Source organism: Drosophila innubila, chromosome X (genome assembly GCF_004354385.1).
Source record: "Drosophila innubila isolate TH190305 chromosome X, UK_Dinn_1.0, whole genome shotgun sequence".
Lineage (NCBI taxonomy): Eukaryota > Metazoa > Arthropoda > Insecta > Diptera > Drosophilidae > Drosophila > Drosophila innubila.
Window position 1 is genome coordinate 8,578,033 of NC_047626.1, and position 21,791 is coordinate 8,599,823.

The 21,791-nt window shown below is 37.1% G+C and overlaps 2 protein-coding genes and 2 non-coding genes across 5 annotated transcripts; 3 read left to right on the top strand and 1 right to left on the bottom strand.

The window, feature by feature from the left end:
* The first annotated feature begins 1,894 nt into the window (after window positions 1-1,894).
* Window positions 1,895-1,967, top strand: Trnaf-gaa. The gene has a single exon. It is a non-coding gene; the product is annotated as a tRNA-Phe (tRNA).
* Window positions 1,968-3,736: 1,769 nt separating this feature from the next.
* Window positions 3,737-3,809, top strand: Trnaf-gaa. Its single transcript has one exon. It is a non-coding gene; the product is annotated as a tRNA-Phe (tRNA).
* Window positions 3,810-4,278: 469 nt separating this feature from the next.
* Window positions 4,279-13,969, bottom strand: LOC117789629 (formin-J). Of its 2 annotated transcripts, none has more exons than XM_034628696.1 (4): window positions 13,811-13,969; window positions 7,810-8,325; window positions 6,168-7,385; window positions 4,279-5,620 (listed from the first exon to the last, which is right to left on the bottom strand). In XM_034628696.1, exons 2-4 carry the CDS (start codon window positions 8,035-8,037, stop codon window positions 5,090-5,092), a joined length of 1,977 nt encoding a protein of 658 aa, XP_034484587.1. In that variant the 5' UTR covers window positions 8,038-8,325; window positions 13,811-13,969; the 3' UTR covers window positions 4,279-5,089. The 2 variants fall into 2 exon arrangements, with proteins under 2 accessions (XP_034484587.1, XP_034484578.1); XM_034628687.1 differs by lacking the exon at window positions 13,811-13,969 and adding an exon at window positions 10,124-10,303.
* Window positions 13,970-14,899: 930 nt separating this feature from the next.
* On the top strand, window positions 14,900-20,877 carry LOC117783345 (protein HIRA homolog). Its single transcript, XM_034620725.1, has 5 exons — window positions 14,900-15,010; window positions 15,064-16,450; window positions 17,762-18,685; window positions 19,778-19,982; window positions 20,352-20,877. The coding sequence occupies exons 1-5, from the start codon at window positions 14,974-14,976 to the stop codon at window positions 20,730-20,732; spliced, it is 2,934 nt and encodes a 977-aa protein (XP_034476616.1). The 5' UTR covers window positions 14,900-14,973; the 3' UTR covers window positions 20,733-20,877.
* Window positions 20,878-21,791: the final 914 nt, after the last annotated feature.

Below are 21,791 nucleotides of genomic sequence, written 5' to 3' on the forward strand. Positions count from 1 at the left end.
AATACAATATTTGCAAGCCGAAACCGAAAGCGACGCGCGTCGAAGGCGGCAGCGAAGACAAGCAAACGCAGCGAAGAGCGCAAAGAGAGTAACGCTCGCGCGCTCTCTTATTGTTGTACCTCTTGTTGTTGGGACCTGTTTATCTGTTTGTTCTCTCGGTCTCTCGCTTCATCGCCACATTAATGAAATGATTTGCAGCAAATTCGTTAAATACCAAAAATAAAATTTTCTGTCTTGTTTTCTTTGATTATTTTAATGTTCGCTCAAACACAAAGGATTCGCCGTGCCTCCAAAAATCAATTGCCGTCGCGGCGATGACAAACGCACAGGTGGTCGTAAAAAATAAAAAGAGAAGGCGGCGAAATTGAAACCAAACCCAAAACACGATCAACGCCTCGCCCCGCCACGCCCCGTTCCGAACCATCCCGAGTGCAGCTGCAAGTGATCCTAAATTGTGTAAGGATCAATAATACGAAAACATAAATAAAAACAGACGGAACACTTAAACAAATAAATTTTCCCCAACGAATTATAAATACACTTAAAATAAAAGCGTAAAATAATTTAGTGAGGCTAGGTTTGTTAGGAAACGAACTGAAAGATATAGTTTCACAGTGATCCAACTTTACATAAATGTACTTCAACGATCCAGTAATAATAACAGAACTCGTAACCAAAGAGAAAAAAGGATTTTCAAACAAAAAATCTTATTTTTATGATTATTTCTATAAAAGCTATTTAATATAGAAGTTCGATTTTTTTTAAAAATTTGCTCAAAATATCTCAATGTGAGTTTGGTTAACATTATGCCTAAAAACAACAAATTATTAAAAGTGAGAAATAATATTTCAAAGGATTGTTCCTTTGGCAGCTATGTAAATATATATATAGTTGCTCGATCCATATGAAACCCATTTGTACCTTTTCCTTATGAAACCGATTGGAAAGGGTATTATAAACTGGACAGATAAGCGCAAAACACAACACCCAAAAAAAAAAATATTAATTAAAATATTACAAAATCCGATTTTATCAAAGATCAGGGTAATAAAATCACTTGTTTCTACATACATACATATATTCCTTAAGTTGTATGTTATTAATTTCGTACCTCATTAGTAAATAATGATACGATTTCTTCCCTTACACTCACATCTCTCTTCTTTTTGTTGTTTATCATTTTCATAAAATTTGTAAACAAATTTGCTAACTTAAATTATTCGATTCATAGCCCAAAAAAAAATATATTTATATAGAGCGAGAGACGGAAGGTTGAGAAGGTTAAAGAGAGACAATAAAGAGACAAACCAGTTCAGATTTGAGATTGTGTAAAAAACCACGCAACATTGTCGTCACCTGCTCGTAGTTCCCCCAAAAATGATTAGCTTGATCAACAAAAAAAAAAAAAAAAATAAACACCAACAACAACATCTCTTGTGAATGTATCTCATTATTATCATCATTATCATCACTGTGATTATTATGATCTCCTCTTGAGTTATCCATCCTACAACATGCATATAACTACTCCCTGATTTTTTTCACTGCTAGACTTCTGGCGTAGTCGTTAAAAATAACAAGCTTCTTAGTTAAAAAAAATTAATAAAATATTCGCACTTTGTATACCCTATTTGGATCACAAAATAATTGCATTTAATTTGTGTATTATTTTTAAATTGTATCTTACAAATTATGAATTTACTATATCATTATATATAGACCAAGACATAAGACTTGGATTTTAATTATTTTTTTATAATCAACAACAAATATTGCATTTTATAAATTACAATTGTGGCGGTCCCTGATTACTATCTAAAAATAGCTTAAAGTTCTTTGTCCTTATCTCGAACTAATATAGTAAAACCATCATAGAATCTCTGTTTATATAACTGCCGAAATAGCTCAGTTGGGAGAGCGTTAGACTGAAGATCTAAATGTCCCCGGTTCAATCCCGGGTTTCGGCATAGGTTTTTTTTTTATAATTTTACTTTTTCCAAAGTTTCTGGAAGATTTATACTGAGGAAAATTTGTTGCCGCAGATTTCGACTTAATATCAAAAGTTTCCCCAAGAATTTAGCATATCAAAGTGCTTTATTGGAAAACTCGTTTATGGGGGCTGAAAGAGAGTCTTCTCAGATGTTACGTTACGCTTAAACGGGTCGTAATACCCGTCGAGTTGGGCATTTTATAAAATCCAGTTTTAGTTTGCATCTTGTTCGTTTCTTGCTTTCTTGTAGTTCTTCTTATTATTATTATTTTTTTTTTCAATGTGGGTATTTTTATAGTTGCAGAAATTGGGGGTGTTGGGGAAGATTTTGCGTGCTTTAAATTGCCAGGCATTGATACCGCGTATCCCTGCCTTAAAACTGACTGACTCACAAAACTGAAGACAGTAGACTGCAGACTCAAGACTGAAGACAGAAGAAACTGGTTTCAAGCATAGGGATTTTTTTTTCATTCCATTTGTAAGTTCCGCAGGTGTTGGCATTGTCTTTTGATAATTTTCTTGTAGAGAATTTAAGCCAGTTTTATGTGACGTCAGCGAAGGGGCGTGGTGGTGCCTATGAGGGGTGGTGGGGAGGGGGTTACGATCACACCGTGGGTGGTTGTTCTTGTCTAAAGTTTTGCTTGAGCGATTCCCAAGGCGTTTTTTGACTTGTTTCACAGCTAGAACCTTGTGTTGTATACTCTGCAGAGGGTATTACAACATTATCACACAATCTGTTAAATATTTCGAGATCGGAACTCAGATCCTAACTGTCTGAACTCAGCTCGCAGCTTAGCTGGGCTTGTGAAAATTAGTACAGCTAATGGTTATTGACTGCAGTTAAGTTACATATCGTAACCGATTGAATAGTATGACTATATGATCTAGTTCTCATAAAAAAATTACTATAATGTGCATTTTTTGGTATAGCAGGAGTTGCTTGCCTATAAGGTCATGAATTACTTTGAATTTTGAATAGGATCACTTAGACATATAAGGCAAATTTCGAAGCCGATAGGTTAGTAATACCAACTTAGTATTACTATATCCTATATTTTTATGAGAAGAATCATTATATCACAAGAAACTATGATTTGTGGTATATTTAAGGTGTTTTTCTTAAACAATATCTTTGGATTGGGCTTAGTATCGGTTGACTATATCGTGAAAATACTTAGAGTTCTACGACATCTGACCTTTTCGCTTTGTGCAGTGCCGTTTGAGTCGCTCCATAAGTTAACCAGGCTAATTGCAGCTCGCATTTCAAACACCTGCAATTATGCATGATTCACGAATCATGAATATATATGTATTTATAAATGAGTTTCAAAGTGAATTCGATTTATAGTATTTATTGTATCGAAGCTGGGAGAATACTACTAAAAATAACAGAGATTTTAACGATTCCATCGTGGAACCGAAATGATAAGAAGTCTGGTTCAGTTTTCAGTTCTTTGAACTTGTTTGTGGTCGAATCTTTTTTGTTTTATATAAGTTAAAAAGATTTTAGCACCTTACGGATTTAGATACGATATGGGGGTTTTTCAGGTTCAATTAGCACGTGGCATGACTAAACTGAAACCCACAAAAAAAAAAACATAAAATTATATTTTAAAAAAAAATTGAAAAAGGGTTCAGTCATCAAAAGTATCTCATTTTTCAAGCTGACTTCATTGAACTACTCAGATTCTGATTTAATTGCTGAGTCACATTTCCTGCCTGCATTTAGACGGCACGGGTCCCAGCGCCGAAATAGCTCAGCTGGGAGAGCGTTAGACTGAAGATCTAAAGGTCCCCGGTTCGATCCCGGGTTTCGGCAGCATTCGCTTTTTGTTTAATTATTTCCATTTTTTGTTTAAATAAAACTTGTAAGTTTTTCTGATTTTATTTTCTTCGATTTTTTTTTTTGTACTTTCCACATTTTATATGTCCAACTCAAATTCATAATTTTAAAAGCTTTCCTTGTCAGCTTGACAAAAAGCTCCATTGCAGCAAATTTGTTGTCGAAAAAAAAATTCGACAATTATTTAATTTACTTTTTGAATTAAATAAAGCTGCCCAACCAAAGTTCTGCAATTTAAAAACATCGCTTTTCTTTTAGCCTGACAAAAAGCTTTGTTTTAAATTTCAAAGGATCTTATTTTTATTTTAAATACAAAATTTGGCATCTACATCTTTTCATTAATTTAAAATTAATTTAAGAAAGCAACCCAACAAAAGCTCTACAATTTGAAAGCTTCACAAGAAAAGCTCCATTGCCGCATGTGTATTACTAAAAGACTTGTGGATTTATGTTTGAATTTTCTTTGATTTTTATTTGTATATTAAATTAATTTAAAAAAAACATTGCTTTTTTTGTCATAGTATTACGTTTAACACACAAAAATGGATTGTTTATTTTTTTAGGCGCATTCCTAAGGCTACATTTTGTTGCATGTGTATGTGGCATTTGTTTTTGTTTTGTTTTTGTTATTGCTTTTCGTTCTGCAGTTAACAGAGAGAGCTTATTTCAATTACAGCTACAACTAGAACTACAACTACAACTACACTACATATAAAACTGTTAACATAGCAGTCAGCTTTCTCTCAGCCGTTTGCTGCAAATGCAAATCTATAATGTAAATAATGTTTTAAAATTGAATGCAAATATGCATGTGTGTGTGTGTGTGTGTGTGTAAACATATGTACATAAACAAAATTAAGGTATATTTATTACTTTTGTTGTTTTTTAAATATTTAAGTGATACGTTTTGAGCTGAGTATTCTTATAATATAATTGTACATAAATGACGAAACCAAAAAAAAAAAAAATTAAAAACTAAGCTGTTATGTTATGTGTGTGTGTCTTATGAATTGAGCTGTTTTTGTAAGCTTATGTTTTTAATATATGTACAACGTGTTCGAGACACAATAAAATGTAACAAATTTCTTGTGTCTTTCTATTTTTTTTTTTGAGCTGTCAGTTTTGCTTAGAGGTAAATACAGTTATGCATGTAAATAACAGCCAGTTAACATGGCTAACATCATGCTATGTTAATTAACATAATGTTTTACTCTCTATCTCTCTCTCTCTTTCTTTCTCGCTCAAACACACTCTCTTTAAGCTATTTTTACTTCTGCTGACGTTTTTCCAACTGTTGGCTTTAACAATATAAACTTGGCATTATTGGCAATCGGATTGTTGTTGTTGCAGCTGCTGTTAATTTTTGCCGGTGTTATGGTCACCGTGCTGGGTGCTATGGCATTCATGGCGGCCGTTTGATTGCTGGCTGCTATGGAGGATGCTGGCAATATTGTTGTCACCCCATTCTCATGTTGAATTGTATTCGCATTGTTGAATATTGCACGCATTTGCATTTTATTGCAGTTGCCACTATTTTGAGATCCTGTTGTTGTTGTTGTTGTTGCTGCCGCTGCTACGTTTACTCCGCCCGCTCCTGTTGTTGCTGTTGTTATTTTCAGCGACTGCGTCGACGTCTGTTGCTGCTGTCGCTGCACAAAGCGTGCAGTGAATTCGTTGCCGGTCAACACCAAATTCTGCGACTGTCCACTTATTGGCAATCCACTGGCCAATATCAAACGTTGCATGCCACCGCGCAGCTTTTTATTGTCCAGCTGTAACTCGTCTTGCTGCAAAATACAAATAATATAAATACAAATTAAATATCATAATTTATTAATTGATTTCATCTTATTTATTATTATTATTATTTATTATTATTGCCCTATATACCCTCTAAAAATGCTTATATTACCTATATTTACTGCCCAACTTTATCTTATTGACCTATATACGCCATTATACACCTTTAATTGTCCTATATAGCTTCTATTAATGATTCTAGCACCTCTATTTACTCTTTCCTGTTAAAAGATAATTTCATTTCCAATTTTTTTATATGTAGTGGGTCAAATATGTATTGAAATAAAAAATTGCAAAAGTAACAATTAGTGTTGAAAAGCGCTTTTAAGACAAAGCTCAGCAGGGAAACTCACCACGCATGACAAACAGCTTTTTGTCTACCTACAAGCTCTACAAATTATGATGCTGTGGTGAATGAGTACTCCATCTTATATAATTATATAAATATTATTGTGCGATATTATTGAAATGAACAATATTTTATTATCGAAATACTATCAATATGCATATATGTATTATTAATTAAAAACCTACCGTTGGCGGACTAACGGATTTGCGCTCGAGGACATGTTCATCGAATCCCGAGTCCGAGGAGTTGTCATTGAATTTGGTGGCCACCGATGACGATGTGGAGCAATTGGAAGAGGACGAGAGGGATGAGGGGGAGGCGGCGCCTACAGCAGTTGTTGTTGTTGTTGCTGTTGCTGTAAGCAGGCTGGCATGCAAACCAGCTGATGATGATGATGATGGTGATGATAACGATGATGATGATGTTGTTGTTGTTGCAGCTGCAGATTTGAGTATAAGCGCTAAGCTGCCACCATTTGTTGTTGCAGTGGAATGTTGCCTTTGTTGTTGTTGTACATTTGTTGTTGATGTTGTTGTCGTTATCGGATCAGTCTTTTGCAATGGAATTGGTATGGAAATTGGAATTGGACTTATCCTATGTATGTCACCCTGTGGAAATGACTCCGATTGTCGCTTAAAATACAAATGATGCTTCTTTAAAGCCGGCGTGCTGATGCTCTGACTTGCAACGGAATTAACAATTGTCTGTTGTTGTTGCGGTTGCAGCACTTGTTGTTGTTGTTGTTGCTGCTGCTGCTGTTGTTGTCGGCCACGTCGTCGATGCTTCTCACAGGGTGTATACAAATCGGTATCGATAATAAAGCACGCGCTGCCCAAGCTCAGACTTTGATAGACGATGCCACAACAAACATCGAGTCGCAGCAAATCGTTTGGCTCAAAGAACGGCACGTTATCGATAGCACGACGATTTTTAATCGGTTGTAAAATGCGACGTCGCTTGCTGCCCATCGAACGCATTTTATCGATAGCTGTTATCGATGCTGTTGGCGTTGTTGTTGTTGTTGCCAATGCTGCCGCTGCGGTGCGCTTGCGTGTCTGATATGGCGTGGCAGCAGCAGCAACAACAACACTTGTTGCCACCAATTGTTGTTGTTGTTGTTGTTGCTGTTGCTGATCCTCATCGTTGCTCTCATTGGAATCACTTGGTTGCTCCTCCGCGCGCATAGATGGCGCTTTAAGCAGCAACAGTTGCTGCTGCTGCTGGTCGACAGATGGCGCCAGCGCACTGGTTGTTTTCACCTTGCGATTCTTTTTCAAAATCTTGGCAAACTTTTCACTTAAAGAGCTGCCCCCTCCTCCACCTCCACCGCCATCACTTTCATTTTCGCGCTTCTTCTGCTTGGCCAAAGATTTGGTACCGGGACCAGCGCGTGCATCAACCACCTGTGAAAATAGAGAAAGTTTAAAAATACATCAAATACAAAATCTATACTCCAAAAGAGCTGCAAAACTATCGCTGACACTAGTGATGTAAATCCAAACTTTGGATCGAGTTTTTACATCACTAGTTGACACTATCGATCGAAGGTATCGAAGTTCACTTTTATCCTGCGTCACCAATTTTTTAAAATATCAATATCGATGGTATTTCGATATAAAAAAATTATTGTTTTTTTTATGAATAACTTTTCAATCAAAATATGAACAAGATGATTAATTTTAAATATTAATGTAAAAACATTTAACGAATCGATTTATACAGAATCAACATGTAATGCTTGTGCCTACTATCGATAGTTATTCAGCAACTCCTTTTCATCTCTATGTATCTCTCTCTCTCTCTCACTACTTCGCTCATTCTACTTACATGTCCCCAATGTCGCTTGCTGCCCACAGGCAAACGCTTGTAACGTTTCACCAACAAAACACACGCATTGCAAATTTCACCATTTCGTGGCTCGTTTAGATTGAAACATTGCATCGATTCCTTTTCATATTTTCGCGAGGCTGTAAAACGTGAACTGCTCGATTTGGCACGGCAAATGCAACAGCCATCTGTCGAGCGGTAGACGCGTGGTTTATGAAAATTGAACATGTTGCTGATTTGATAAGATCTATTGTTTTTTTTTTTTTCTTCTTGAATTTGAATTCTCTTAACGATTCGTCACTGTTATTTTGTTGTTGTTGTTGTTGTGTTTCGCTTATATTAATTGTAAATGTTTGTGCTTTTAATTGTGTTGTTGTTGTTGCTGTTCACTGGCATTTGTTTATGTTGATTTATTGCTATTTGTTCAGAGCTCTTATTGTTTTTGTACTGAGCTCGAGCATCATCCATCGTCTTTGGCTCAAGATATAGTAGGGCTGCATTTGTATTGTTTCCTTGCTGCGAATGATAAAAAATAAATTCAAATTAACAACGGCCAAAATCATATGTTAATAATCAGTGTTGGTAAATGTATAGCTATAATCACTGCGGTGGCAACGCTGTACTAGCTGTTGCTTTTGCTTTGAAGTATAAATTGAATCAGTATATATATAGTAAATTTAAATATAAACATTTATTATAGCATGTGTATATACAAAAAAACATTGCCCTTTCGGTTTTTATATGTATATAAAAAAAAACAAGAAAATACAACAGCTGGCAGCAATACAAAAAGAACCAGTTGGCAATGCGGCGTTGTCAGTATTGCCATACTTTGTTTTTCCGTCTTTCTTTCTGTATTTCGTTCTCATTGCCATTTTTTGTCACGAAAAAAAGAAATAAATTTAGCTTTTTGCTCTTATCAAAAGTTTGCAAGTTGTACATTACTTTTATATACATATATATGTATGTATACATAATAAGAAAAAAATGTTAATTAAGTGCTAAATGTGGCCGTTTCAAATATTAGCAAGAAAAGAAAACCAGCTGACTGCCTGTATACATAACATGCATACACATACACACACACACATGCATAAATTTGCAATGGCAGACACACACACACTGCGCTGATCTTTGGGGACGCTTTACGAATGACAACAATAAACAAAGCGCAGCGCAAAAAGATATAAGCACACCAATACTAATGTCTGTCTGTCAGTATGTGTGTGTGTACATTGCATTGGCGCGCGCGCTCGTTGCACTCTCGTTAAGACAACAACACAAAATCACCCCAGCGAGTGACGTGACTTTCAAGCAGCGCTGCTCGCTCCCTGCTTTTGCTCCCAGGTGCGTTGTCACTGCTGCTATTGTTGTTGTTGTGATTGTGCATGTATTACGCGTTCGTGTGCTTTTTTTTATATTTTATATGTACATATGTATGTATGTATTTTTTTGGGGACACTGATTTCGTTGAACGTTGGCGTTCAAGTTGAAAGTGCGTATTGCGTCTGTATATGTAATTCTTGTGTGTCTGTGTGTGTGTATTCACCGGCGCGTGTATTACATGCACACATATACATACAGTAATTGTTTTTGACAATATTTCTGTGCTATTTTCGCATTATTTCCAACTATAAAAGAAATAAATATGCCAAATAAAACATTTATTTACAGTGGCTAAAACCTTTTTCGCCCCACAACTGTTACATACTACAGATTTAAAATGACTCTTTTTTTTAACTAAATAAATAAACCACAAAACAGTTGAAAATGTAGTGGGTCATATTTAGCTGTGAGCCACTGTACATGTAAGCGGCGTCTCAGCGCTGTGTTGGTTAACGCTTCAAAGGTAAACGTTTTAAAATTAGTTCAATTGTCGTATGGGATGAGAAGGAGTGTTGGAGCCTGCGGCAGAGTAAATGAGATGGAGAGAGAGATACTTTTTGACCACATTCTCTTCTTTCTAGTTGTTGGCGTGTGCATGTAAATATGTACATGTATGCGTGTTAGTTTTGGTGAAAATGCACCTTCTGCGTAAACAGGTTTACTTTTTACATATTTTTCATTTAATGCCGGACGCCGCCGACTAGTTTGTTGTTGTTGCAGCTGCCCACGCCACGCGCACACAACAAACATACAAACACATACAAAACAACAACGTATACGTATACACACACACACTCACACACATATACAACTCGTATTTTGATCTTGGCAATTTTCTATTTAATCTCACACAACTCAACTTTTGTCACACAGCGATTTAAGTCCATATTTAGACATGAAAATGAATTAAACTATTTTCAGCAATTACCTCCAAACACTAATTTCACACTTTTATAAATTAACTGTTCATTTCATCAAATCACTAAAATTGTATTTCTTCATTTATAATTCTCTATTTTTTATGCAAAGTGCGAATTGAATACACAGAGTAAATGGTTAGAGAGCTGAATAACGAAAACGCGTCTGCACGCAAGAAACACAAAGGCAAACTGACAAAAAAAATATAAATAAAATATAACCGCTGCGTCGATGCTGCTGTCGACGCCGACGCCGATGCTGACGCTTTTCAGCCGTCACTTTTTCGTACACATTCGTGTCTATGTGTGAGTGTGTATCTGTGTTTGTGCGTCTCTCCCTCTCTGTGTGTGCGAGTGCAGCGCAAAATGTACGAAACTGAGAATATGTAGCACAAAGCAAATGCAGTGATAACACAACAGTAACAGTGTGAAGCAGCGCCGACGACAGCGTTCGCAGCAGCAGCTGAGCGCACAACCCAAACTCGCTCTATGCTTTTGTGTACGTGAGAATGCGCGCAGTAAAAGCAACAGCGAAAAAAATTCCGGTTGTGAAAAATAACACACACATACATACATATGTACATATTTACGGCAGGCAGATATTGTGATACAGTGCGAGCGAGTGAGAGCAACAATTTGCATAACATTTGTCAGTGGCGGCAGCGGCGTTGCCACACTACCGCAGAGAGCGCACAGAACAAGAGAACCAAAAGATGCAAAAAGAAAACAACAACAAAATAAAAAGTAATTCTCTTGCAGTTTTGTTATTGTTTGCGTTCAGTTCACATACAGACTCATGGCAGCATTAAGAACTGGCAACAACAATTGCTGATAAAACCACAACGTGTGCGAGCAAAATTGATAAGCGTCAAGTTGTTGCTACATTAATGTGTATGTATGTATATTTGCATGTACATATGTACATATATTAAACGCGCAATTCAAAACAAGCGCGACACATGCATACATACAATACATATGTATGTATGTATTTATAGATTCCCCCAATGCAGCATCCCCAAATTACAAACACTAGGAATTACAAGCGGCGTGCGCAGCAACTGCGACGTCACTGTAATAAAGTAAAGTGTAATACGTGACAACCAAGACGTAACATAGAAAAGTAACACACGCACACACACATACATTTATGTTGTACCGGGAATACATATTGTATACAAGGTTGCCACTTCATAAAATTATGTTGTCTCATATTTAAGACATAATGATAAATATGTGTATATATTATTAATAATTTGTAAACAAAACTACTCTATGGAAAGGTTTTTCACTGCTAGTTTAATTTAGTTTTAGATAAGGAAAATCGGTTATTTAAAATTATCCCCAATGTACCAAATATTCAAATTTCAGTACAAATGTGGCAGCCGTGAGTGTTAATGGCAATGTAATGAAATATGGCAACGCCAAAGCAGCCGTCAGCTGCTGTTGAATCCCTTTACAACACTACAACCCACCCCAATACAACAAGAATGCAACAAATTGTTGTTGCTATGATTATAAACAGGCGAAAGTGGCCAAACAGCAAACGAAAATACAAACTACAAGTAAATAAATACATATGTACATATGTATGCGTTTCCTTGACGTGCGCTACGTGCTCAGCAGCAGCGCAAGCATCTCCAAAAAAGGCCAAATCTAGGTCATATTCACTCGTTATTGGTCGCCGTTTATTTCTTGTTTACCAAGATGCAAAGCTCAACGGGCAGCAAGTGGCTTTAACTTTATCGAAATGCAAATTAAAACGCAAAAGCAAATGTGCAAGAAGCGGCGTTTTGCATTGACAACAGAGAAGCTACACACACACACATACATATTCATATGCAATTGAGCAAGTGTAAATATGTGTGTGTGCATTTGGTTTCCTCTCTTTACACCAATCAGATTTCATTGCAAAACCAAAAAAAAAAAACTGTACTTGTGGTAAATTGATTGTGCTGAGTTTTGGGTGGGGGGAGGTGGAGGGATAAGAATTGCGTGGGCGGGCGTGAACAGCGCAATTTATAAATAGATATTTATGCGTCAAAGATGTTTGTTTATTGTCATAAACACAAACACACACACTCACAGACAGAGAGAGACAAACATAATTATCGATGACCTTGTTTTTGGTTTCGGCACGCATAAAAAATCAACTTTCCTATGTATGCACACACATATGTTAGTGTACATACACACATATGTACATATGTTGCGTCTGACGGAAAGTGAAAGACAAAGCCTGTCTTATTGGAATTCTTATAAGAATGTGAAAACAGCAAACAAAATCCACAACAATAATAACTAGAGGAGCTATGCGTGAAACAGGTTGCCACAAAGCTTTTGACGCCAGCAGAGCCAGCGGCAGCGATATTCAATATAACGGTAATATGCGAACACATACACACACACCTACAAACAGTCGGCTTCATTCAGCTTGAACATGTAATAATACTCAGCAACAAAAAGCCGACAACTAAAATAGAAAGTAAAAAATCTGAAACACAACAAAATGCAACGTTGTTTTTTAGGCATTGTGGTATTGTTTTTGTTTTCTTTTTTTTTTTGGGCTTGAATAACTGTTTTTGTACAAACACAAATATACAATTTATGCCTTGATATTATGTCCAGAGCAGAGCAGCGCAGCCTGCGTTAAACTGAACTGAGCGAACCAAAAATGGAAGTAGGTTGCGTACTCTCTCTCTCGCTCACCTGTGTGTGACAGTGTTGCTATTGCTTATCTATTTTATAGCTAAAGTTAGCCATTTTATTTAATGCGAAAGCTTGTAGAAACGCTATTAGTCTGGAAATCTTAAATATTGAAATACTAAAATGAACTGACTACTTATCCAGAATGACATAAATCTTTTTATATTTATGAAAATAAAAATAGTCTCTGGGCAAACAAAGAAAGTTTAATTGGTATTCCAAATGGTAATTATTATTATATATTTAATTTTTTTAATTTTTGGTTTTATCATTTTGATTCAAACTAGCGCTTGAAATTCTGGCAGCACTAGTGTGTGATGTGCTTATTTTGGCACACAGAGAAAGAGAGACGTTAAGAGTGAGAGAGAGAGTGCGCAATAGCGGTTAGCTCGTTTTATCACATTGCCTGTTAAGTAATAGACTGAATTCTGTGTTTATGTGTGAGAGCGACAACCACCATGTTGCATCTGTGTGTGTGTGTGTGTGTGTGTGTGCCTGTAGAGAAAGCGCGCGCAAACAGATTCACTAATTAAAAAAAAAAAATATAAAACCTAAGTATAACATGATATGACAGCGGTAGTTAGTTTTGTTTTAAATTTTGGTGCCGCTTTTGTTGTTTATTGCATTTAAATACAAACATATACATACGTATGTACACATGTATTTCCGCACTTATGGGCTTGTGAACGAGGTTAAGTTGGCGCGCCATTGAAAGAGTTCATTGTTGGTTTGCGGTCGACGAATTGTTTGATTAGCAACACGAAGGTCAACCACAAAATCGGTAACAGCTTTATCTACGCATTTGGAACTGATACAAACACACATACATTTGTATATACATATGAACATAAATGTCTGTTCTCTCTGTTTTGTGTTAGCCTTCGTTTTCATGCGCTTATTTTGAATGTTTGATGCACACGTACACAGCCACACACACACGTACATATATGCGTAAATTGTATATGTTCTACGCAATGTTTTCACATTCTTACCTTCTCCGATCTTTCTCTTCTTTATTATCTTTCACAGCAATTGGGTATTGCTAATAATTTTGCTTTGTTAGTTTCTTCTTTCACTATTTTCTGCACATTTAACGTTCACTTTACACTTGTTAATTGATAACTCAGTTAAGCATTATGCCGCTGGCTTGAAATACTGTTGTCAACTGAGCTATTTTATAGCTAGATCTAGCTATTTTCAAAACTCGTTTGCTAAAAAAAATTTTAAAATTGCTATAAGCTGGAAGTCTGGCTATTTTAAATACATATTCAGCTAAGTTTTGCTATTAAAATATTTTTAATAAAACTGTGCAAATGTCCCACAATAACATATTTAACAGAAACAGCTCTTGTTCCCCCTAAAAACTTGCCAGTACTGGTAAGGAAGACTGCCACCAGTTGCAAAGGTTGCCACCCTAAAAAATTTGCTGATCTGGCAACTTGTTCTAATTTAATAAAATTGAAAATTTGGTTGCACCCAAGAAAACTCCCCATGTTTGGAATTATTCTTAATATTGAAGAGTTGAATTTTTTAAATTTTTGCAGGGTTTTTGTTAGAATTTTTTCGATTTGTTGATATTTTTTTTAGAATTAAATTGTTAATTTCTTTCCCCTGTGGGTGACGAACTTCAAACCTTCATAAAAATGTTTTCCTTAATATAATCTAATTTCGAATTTTAAATATTTATAAAATTATTAATTTATTTCAAAGCTATTGCACATTGAAATTTAACTTACCTACATTTAAATTTACCGCAAATATTTCACAGCATGCTTATCGATAACCTAGTGAGACAACATTGATAAGAGAGTAGAACAACATCGATAAGCGAGTACTTTTGGCTAAGACTAGCAGCTGTTTTTACTCATATTCGATACATTTAGATTAAGCTCAAATCGCCTGCAGTTGGCTTTGCTTGCAATTGTATGGTAATAAATTACATATTTATACATATTTTTAGTAATTTGACTGCTGAAATCTAATAGAAAGCAGTATTTTATTATTTGATGCTTCTATCGATATATGTCTGCAGATGCAATCGATGGGGACTTACACAGATAGTAATTTATTTGTCATCACTATTTGCCGGCAAATCTAATTTAGAGCGGCAATTGGATCCGCGAAATTCAGTAAACAACTGAAATTAGCCGCATTAATGAGGCTCGTGAAGCCGGGTTGGGTGCACCATGATGGTAGGTTGTGATGCCATAATCAAATCGATACTAAATCTATGTATGTTTGTTAGATAAACCAATCTTCTCGGTGGACGTGCATCAGGATTGCACAAAATTCGCAACAGGCGGACAGGGAAATGATTCGGGACGCGTTGTCATTTGGAATCTGAAGCCGGTGCTGTCCGAAAAGGATGAGAACGATGCGACGGTGCCAAAGATGCTCTGCCAAATGGATCAGCATTTGGCGTGTGTGAATTGTGTGCGTTGGTCACAGAATGGTTTACTCCTTGCCTCCGGTTCCGATGACAAGCTGATCATGATTTGGCGCAAAGCGCAAGGACCCAGCGGTGTCTTTGGCACCGGCGGCATGCAACAGAATCACGAGTCCTGGAAATGCATACACACGCTGCGTGGACACGATGGTGATGTCTTGGATTTGGCGTGGTCACCAAACGATTTATATTTGGCCAGTTGCAGCATTGACAATACAATTATTGTGTGGGATGGACGTGGTTTGCCCGCCCAGCTGCAAACGCTCAGAGGACACACGGGCCTGGTCAAAGGCGTCGCCTGGGATCCAGTGGGCAAATTTCTGGCCTCCCAATCCGATGATCGTAGCATTAAGATTTGGCGTACGATGGACTGGTCGTGCTCGACAACGATAACGGAACCGTTTCAGGAATGTGGCGGGACAACGCATATACTACGACTCTCCTGGTCACCAGATGGACAGTATTTGGTCTCGGCCCATGCCATGAATGGAGGCGGACCGACGGCACAGATCATTGAGCGTGAGGGTTTCAAGTGTGACAAGGATTTTGTGGGACACCGCAAGGCGGTCACTTGTGTACGCTTCCACAATTCCATATTGATACGTCACATGACCGGTGGGAATCCCAGCAAGCCGACACAATATTGTCTACTGGCTGTTGGCTCCAGAGATCGATCTCTGTCGGTTTGGATGACGGCATTGCAGCGTCCCATGGTTGTCATCCATGAGTTGTTCAATGACAGCGTGCTGGACATGTCCTGGGGACCACAACAATGTCTACTCATGGCCTGCAGTGGCGATGGCACCATTGCATGCCTCCAATTCAATGAGGATGAACTGGGCACACGTGTTTCGGATCAGGAAAAGAATGCCATCTTTAAGCGTAAATATGGTGGTTGCATTGAGGATTTCTATGCACCCATTAAGCCACCTCCTCCCAAGGCCAGAGTTCTGCCCGAATTGAGTAGTTATGCGCTGCCCAATGCCGCCATGGATCGAAGGCTTCCTGTCCAGACACCAGCTGCTTCCAATACCTCGCCGGCTCGTGCCATCAGCAAACAGACAGAGACACGCACCAAGGATGGCAAGCGACGGATTACCCCAGTGTTTATACCACTCAATGATCTGTCGGAGCCCTTGTCGGGCATTGGCAGCTCCATTGGCAGTTCACCCAGCAACAACAACAGGTGCGTATCGCGTCTGAAGAGGCTCAGACTGCTTTTAAGCAGCACAATTAATAGAGATTCAGTCCTGGAGAGGATGTGTACTGGGTCTAGGTAATGTTGGATCACTCATTCCAGCTGTGAGTTGCTCTTCAAGTGGGAGTCGAGTCTGGAGAGGCTCAGACTGCTTTTAAGCAGCACAATTAATAGAGATTCAGTCCTGGAGAGGATGTGTACTGGGTCTAGGCAATGTTGGATCACTCATTCCAGCTGTGTGTTGCTCTTGAAGCGGAAATCTAGTTTGGCGAGGCTCAGACTGCTCCGGGCAGATGTAAATCATTGTTAATTCAGCTCTGGGAAAGATCTGTGTTGGGTTTGGACAAGGCACAGCTGTCAGGAACCATGGCAATCTACAGACTCGGCCCCTGTAGTCTAGTGAAGATTCTTTTAACAACTGAGGCGATTCTTATTGTACAGAGTTACGTCCGAAAAGATTTATATTTTTTTATAAAGATTATTCCCCCAAAAGATTCACTCCAATTAGCTTCCCCGCTTTAGAGATTTTTCCACAAAATGAATCCTATTTAAAGACATTGCCGAAAAAAAGAGATTCTCCTCAATATAGACACTTTTACATAAAGATTTTTCTTATGTTTCGTTAAAAATATTCTTCTCTAAAGAAATGCTTTTCTAAAAGTGATTCTAATCCTTATAGAGATTTTTTTTAAGATTCCTGTTTAAAGTTAATAATTTCTAGAAGTGATTCTTCCTTATAGAGATTTTTTATATATTTGCCTATACTTTTATTATAAATATTCTTCACTAAGGAGATTCTTTCAAAAGATTATTAAGAGTGATTACTCCTTATAGACATTTTCCCTAAGAAGATTACTTAAAGATATTTGCCTATACTTTTTTTCTTTTAAATATTTTTCTGTAAAGAAACTCTTTTCAAAAGATTATTTTCTCTCGTTATAAAGATTTTTCCCATGAAGATACCTTCTTTAAGATATTGTCACATACTTTTATTAAAAATTTATTTTTCTAAAGAGGTTCTTTTCTAAAAGTGTTTCCTCTTTATAGAGATTTCTCCTAAGAAGATTCCATCTTGAAGATATTTGCCTATAATCTTCTTTAAAATATTTTTCTCTATTCTCTAAAGAGAGTCATTTCTAGAAGTGATTTTTTCTTATAGAGATTGTGCTTTTACTTTACTTTAATTAAAAATATTCTTCTCTAAAGAGATTATATTCAAAAGATTAGTTTATCTCCCTATAGAGATGCTTTCCTGCCTTTCAACTCTAAATTTTCATTAATCATTCCCACTTTTTCTAGCCACAATAACAACAACATGAATAGTAATAACGTGGACAGTGGAAATGGAAGTGTGGTCACATCGGGAGGAGTTGGAGTCATCGCCGGACTGGGAGTGGAACCATTGATGCCCGAGCCACTTTACGGACGTGGAGAACAGGGATCAAGATCCAGTCTGATGCTTCCACCGGCTGCGGCAACAACAGCTGCAATTGCGCCACGTCGCAATTCGATGCAGTTGCTCTGCGATTTGAATAGCAGCAATACATTGGGTCCCAAGCTGCAAATCACAGCGAATAGTAAATGTGAATTTACGAAATCCGCCCAAGACTATCGCATCCATGTGCAGAATGGACACCTGAAGACGGGCTATGGCATGGTGGCCAAGGTGACGGCCCAGTTGAGTCGGGAGCAGCTCTGGGAGATGTATGTGGGCTCGCCCGTGATTAATGTGAATCTGTGCAGTAAATATGTCATGTTGTGCTCCCTGGACGGAAGCATGCGTCTGCTGGCCATGTCAACGGGCTGTCCCATCTTTCCGGCCATTTCATTAACCTCGGCGGCCGTTCATTGCGCCTTCAGTCCGGATAATCAAATGGTTGGCGTCCTCACCGAATGCGGCATGTTGAGGATATGGAATATTGGCAAGAGACGCATTCGTCTGTCCACCAATTGCCTGGAATTGCTCAATAAACATGGCATGGCATTGCATTTTGCCATCACGGATCAGGGAATGCCTCTAATTGGTTTCCCCAGCGGCAATTCATATTCGTACTCAACACAACTCAAATCCTGGCTGGTTCTGGCCACTGGAGATGCCATACTCTTTAATGGTATTCGTGGCTCGTTGCCCAGGGACTTGGAGCATGTGAATCGCAAGTTTCCCCTGCTTAGCATGCAGGCCGGTACGCATAATTTTGTCAGTTTGCGGGGAGCTGTGGAAATGTGAGTACAGAAAACCATACAGAAAACATACAGAAAAGAATGTTGCAAAAAAAAAGAGCTTTTTATACCTAAAATGGGCAAAAAGGATATATTATTTTTGTCAGAATGTATGTAACAGGCAGAAGGGGGCGTGGCAGACCCCCCAAAGTCAACAGCCAAGTCGATTAAGCCATGTCCGTCTGTCCGTCCGTCTGTCCGTCCGTCCGTCTGTTTCAACGCGTCGATTTCAGAGACCATAAGAGCTAGAGACTTTAAACTTGGTATGTAGGTTCGTGGATACCAAAGGCAGATCAAGTTTGTTATTATTTTTGAATCGGACCACTATATCATATAGCTGCCATAGAAACGATACATCGAAAATGAAGTTTTAGTATGAAAAAGTTTTTTTTTGTTGAAATATCAGAACCATACTGATAGAATATGCATCTGGGCTGGTATTATACTTCCTGACCAAATTTGGTTTAAATCGGTCTACTATATCATATAGCTGCAATAGAGACGCTCAATCGAAAATTAAGTCTTAGTATGAAAAAATTTTTTGTTTTTTGAGATATCTTTACCAAACAGATAGAATAAGCATTTAACTTGCTTTTGTCCAACCTGACCGAAGTTCGTTCAAATCGGTCGACTATATCATATAGCTGTCATAGGACCGATCGGTAAAAAATTAACTTTAAGCATGAAAAAGTTTTTTGTTTTTTGAGATATTTTAACCCAACTGTTAGAATATGTATTTAAGTTGGTTTTTGTACATTCTGACCAAATTTGGTTTAATTCGGTTCCATATATCATATAGCTGCCATGGGAACAATCGGTCGAAAATCAAATTTCACTACAGAGTTCCAGGGCACAGGGTATTCTACTGTCGAGCTTGCTTGACTGTAACCGCCTACTTGAATAGGAGATTCTGCCTGTCCGTGAGTACCGAAAACCGTACAGAAATCATACCGATATAGATTATTACATTGTTATCTTAAGGACAAAGTCTCAATTAGTGAGGTTGCTTTTAAAACTAATTGCTGATGATTTAGTAAATCAAAAGTCGTTATAGAATCATTAATTAATTAATAATATCCCTGCTCTCTTTCTCAGTGATCCGGAAAGCTGGCAACAGACGGCCAAAGTTCTCTTTCTGGAGAATCAAATCAAGCTGTGCGAAGAATTGGAAGCTGTCGAGGAGCTGAAGCATTGGCATGTCATGTTGACCTTTCAACTGGCCACCTACGGCACCGAGAAGCGTCTGCGCATCTTTCTCGACAGCTTTCTCAACAGCGGCGAGGAGCAGACGAGTTACCAGGTGAGATCCTTAAGAGATTGACTTTTTTTATTTGAATGAGTGTGAAATCTCAAAATTCCTATTTTTAAATGGATTATTTTGGAACAGAGAAAAAAGAGATTTTATTTTAAATTTCAATTTTAAAAATAAGTTGCACTTCCAATTTATGATCTAAATTCAATTAATTTTTTTTTTTCTATCTAGAATACCTCTTTAAATCTCCTAAAATTTTAAATAATAGCTAATTTTATAAAATAAATTTTAAGAATTAAATTTAGTGAACATTTTGCTAGTTTTTTTTATTTGCATCAAAGTCAATCAACAAATATATTTTATTGAAAAATTAACCATTAATTATCGAAATTAATCTTTTTCGATATCTTTTTCCAGTCTGTGCCGAAGCATGAGTTGATGCAGTGCGTCCTGGAATCGCTGAAGCCGCATACTCAATGGGAGCACATCTACAATGAGTATTTGGAGCTCTACCAACTGAACGAGGAGAATTTTGTTGTTTCTTCCGAACCGCTGCCACAATCCTCATCAAATATTTCGTATCCGCTGCCGACGACGCCGTGTCCCAGGACACGTGCTGCTGCTGCCGCTGCGGCGGCCATTGAAGCCCTCCTCACGGCGGAACCTTCAACGCCTCCGCCGTCAACGAAAGAGATTCCGGAGCAAGAAAGTGATGCGGATTCAACGTCATCTTCCCTGCCTGCCACAACAGTCACAACGCCAGAGCCTGCGGCCATGGAAACTGATGCGAATATCTAAATATAGAAGATCCTCTTTTAACCTTCTTCCCCCTTTATTTCCTTCCTTCACTTTCCACATTGATATTCCATAAGCGCAACTTACTGTCATTTTTGTTTTAAGTGAAAGTTATAAATAATATAGTTTCTTTTTGTAATAATATCAATGCAGACATAGTTTTATTTTATTCATATTCAATTTCAGATTTATGTTTAGACCTTGTTCCTATCGTTCTGTCCTTCTCTATGATGTGAGAAGATTTTTGACTCGACATTGATCAGTTTCAACCAGAACAAAGAGTTTATATTTATAGATATCATTATCTATATTCCAGTTATAGATATACATACCAAATTTCTGAAAAATATTTGGTATACTTTCCGAGTTATGATGAGGAACAACTATATAGCCTTTTAAAAACTAAAATTGTAAAATTCCATTTCTTTTCATGATTCCATTTTGTCCGAATTTGTGAAAAATTATAGTCGAAATATAGTGACATGAAGATTTATTGAAAGTGAGGTTATGTATGCTTAAACAACTAATAGATTGATGACAATAATAAGCGTAAAAATGATAAGTGATAATATGACGTTACTCTCAGTGATAACTCATAGTTGATCTTGGATCTTAAGTATAATATGGCTCAAACCCCTTGGGAATTTTACGTATGCCTCTTCATGGACTATAATATATTGTATTGTTAGACACTTATAGTAAATTACATGGTATTTGTGCACAATGGCTTATATAGACTGTTTCCATTAAAAAAATATGTATTTCGTTTTCCATTTTGTAAATTTTTTTTTCATAAATATTAATAAATTTAGCACAAATGCTCTCTTAAATAATGTATAAAAAAGTGAAATGAAGGAAATTTAAATATTTAAAAAAAATGCATTTTTTACTGGATATACATATGTTACTATAGTTATAGCCTTATATAGACACTTATAGTCTTTTTCCACTAACAGTTTTTTCCCTTATTAAACTTAAATTTTAAAAAATGAAAAAAACTGTATGTATGTTGATAGATATATTCTTATATAGACACTTATAAACTCTTTCCACTACAAAATG

What these genes read in the sequence shown, in the direction of transcription:
- LOC117789629 (XM_034628696.1), bottom strand. Translation starts at nt 8,037, where the DNA reads ATGTTCAATTTTCATAAACCACGCGTCTACCGCTCGACAGATGGCTGT. An exon ending in GCAAGCGACATTGGGGACAT is followed by an intron (nt 7,386 to 7,809) that starts GTAAGTAGAATG and finishes CTATTTTCACAG; the next exon opens with GTGGTTGATGCACGCGCTGG. An exon ending in AATCCGTTAGTCCGCCAACG is followed by an intron (nt 5,621 to 6,167) that starts GTAGGTTTTTAA and finishes TGTATTTTGCAG; the next exon opens with CAAGACGAGTTACAGCTGGA.
- LOC117783345 (XM_034620725.1), top strand. Translation starts at nt 14,974, where the DNA reads ATGAGGCTCGTGAAGCCGGGTTGGGTGCACCATGATG. An exon ending in GGGTTGGGTGCACCATGATG is followed by an intron (nt 15,011 to 15,063) that starts GTAGGTTGTGAT and finishes TATGTTTGTTAG; the next exon opens with ATAAACCAATCTTCTCGGTG. An exon ending in TCACCCAGCAACAACAACAG is followed by an intron (nt 16,451 to 17,761) that starts GTGCGTATCGCG and finishes CACTTTTTCTAG; the next exon opens with CCACAATAACAACAACATGA.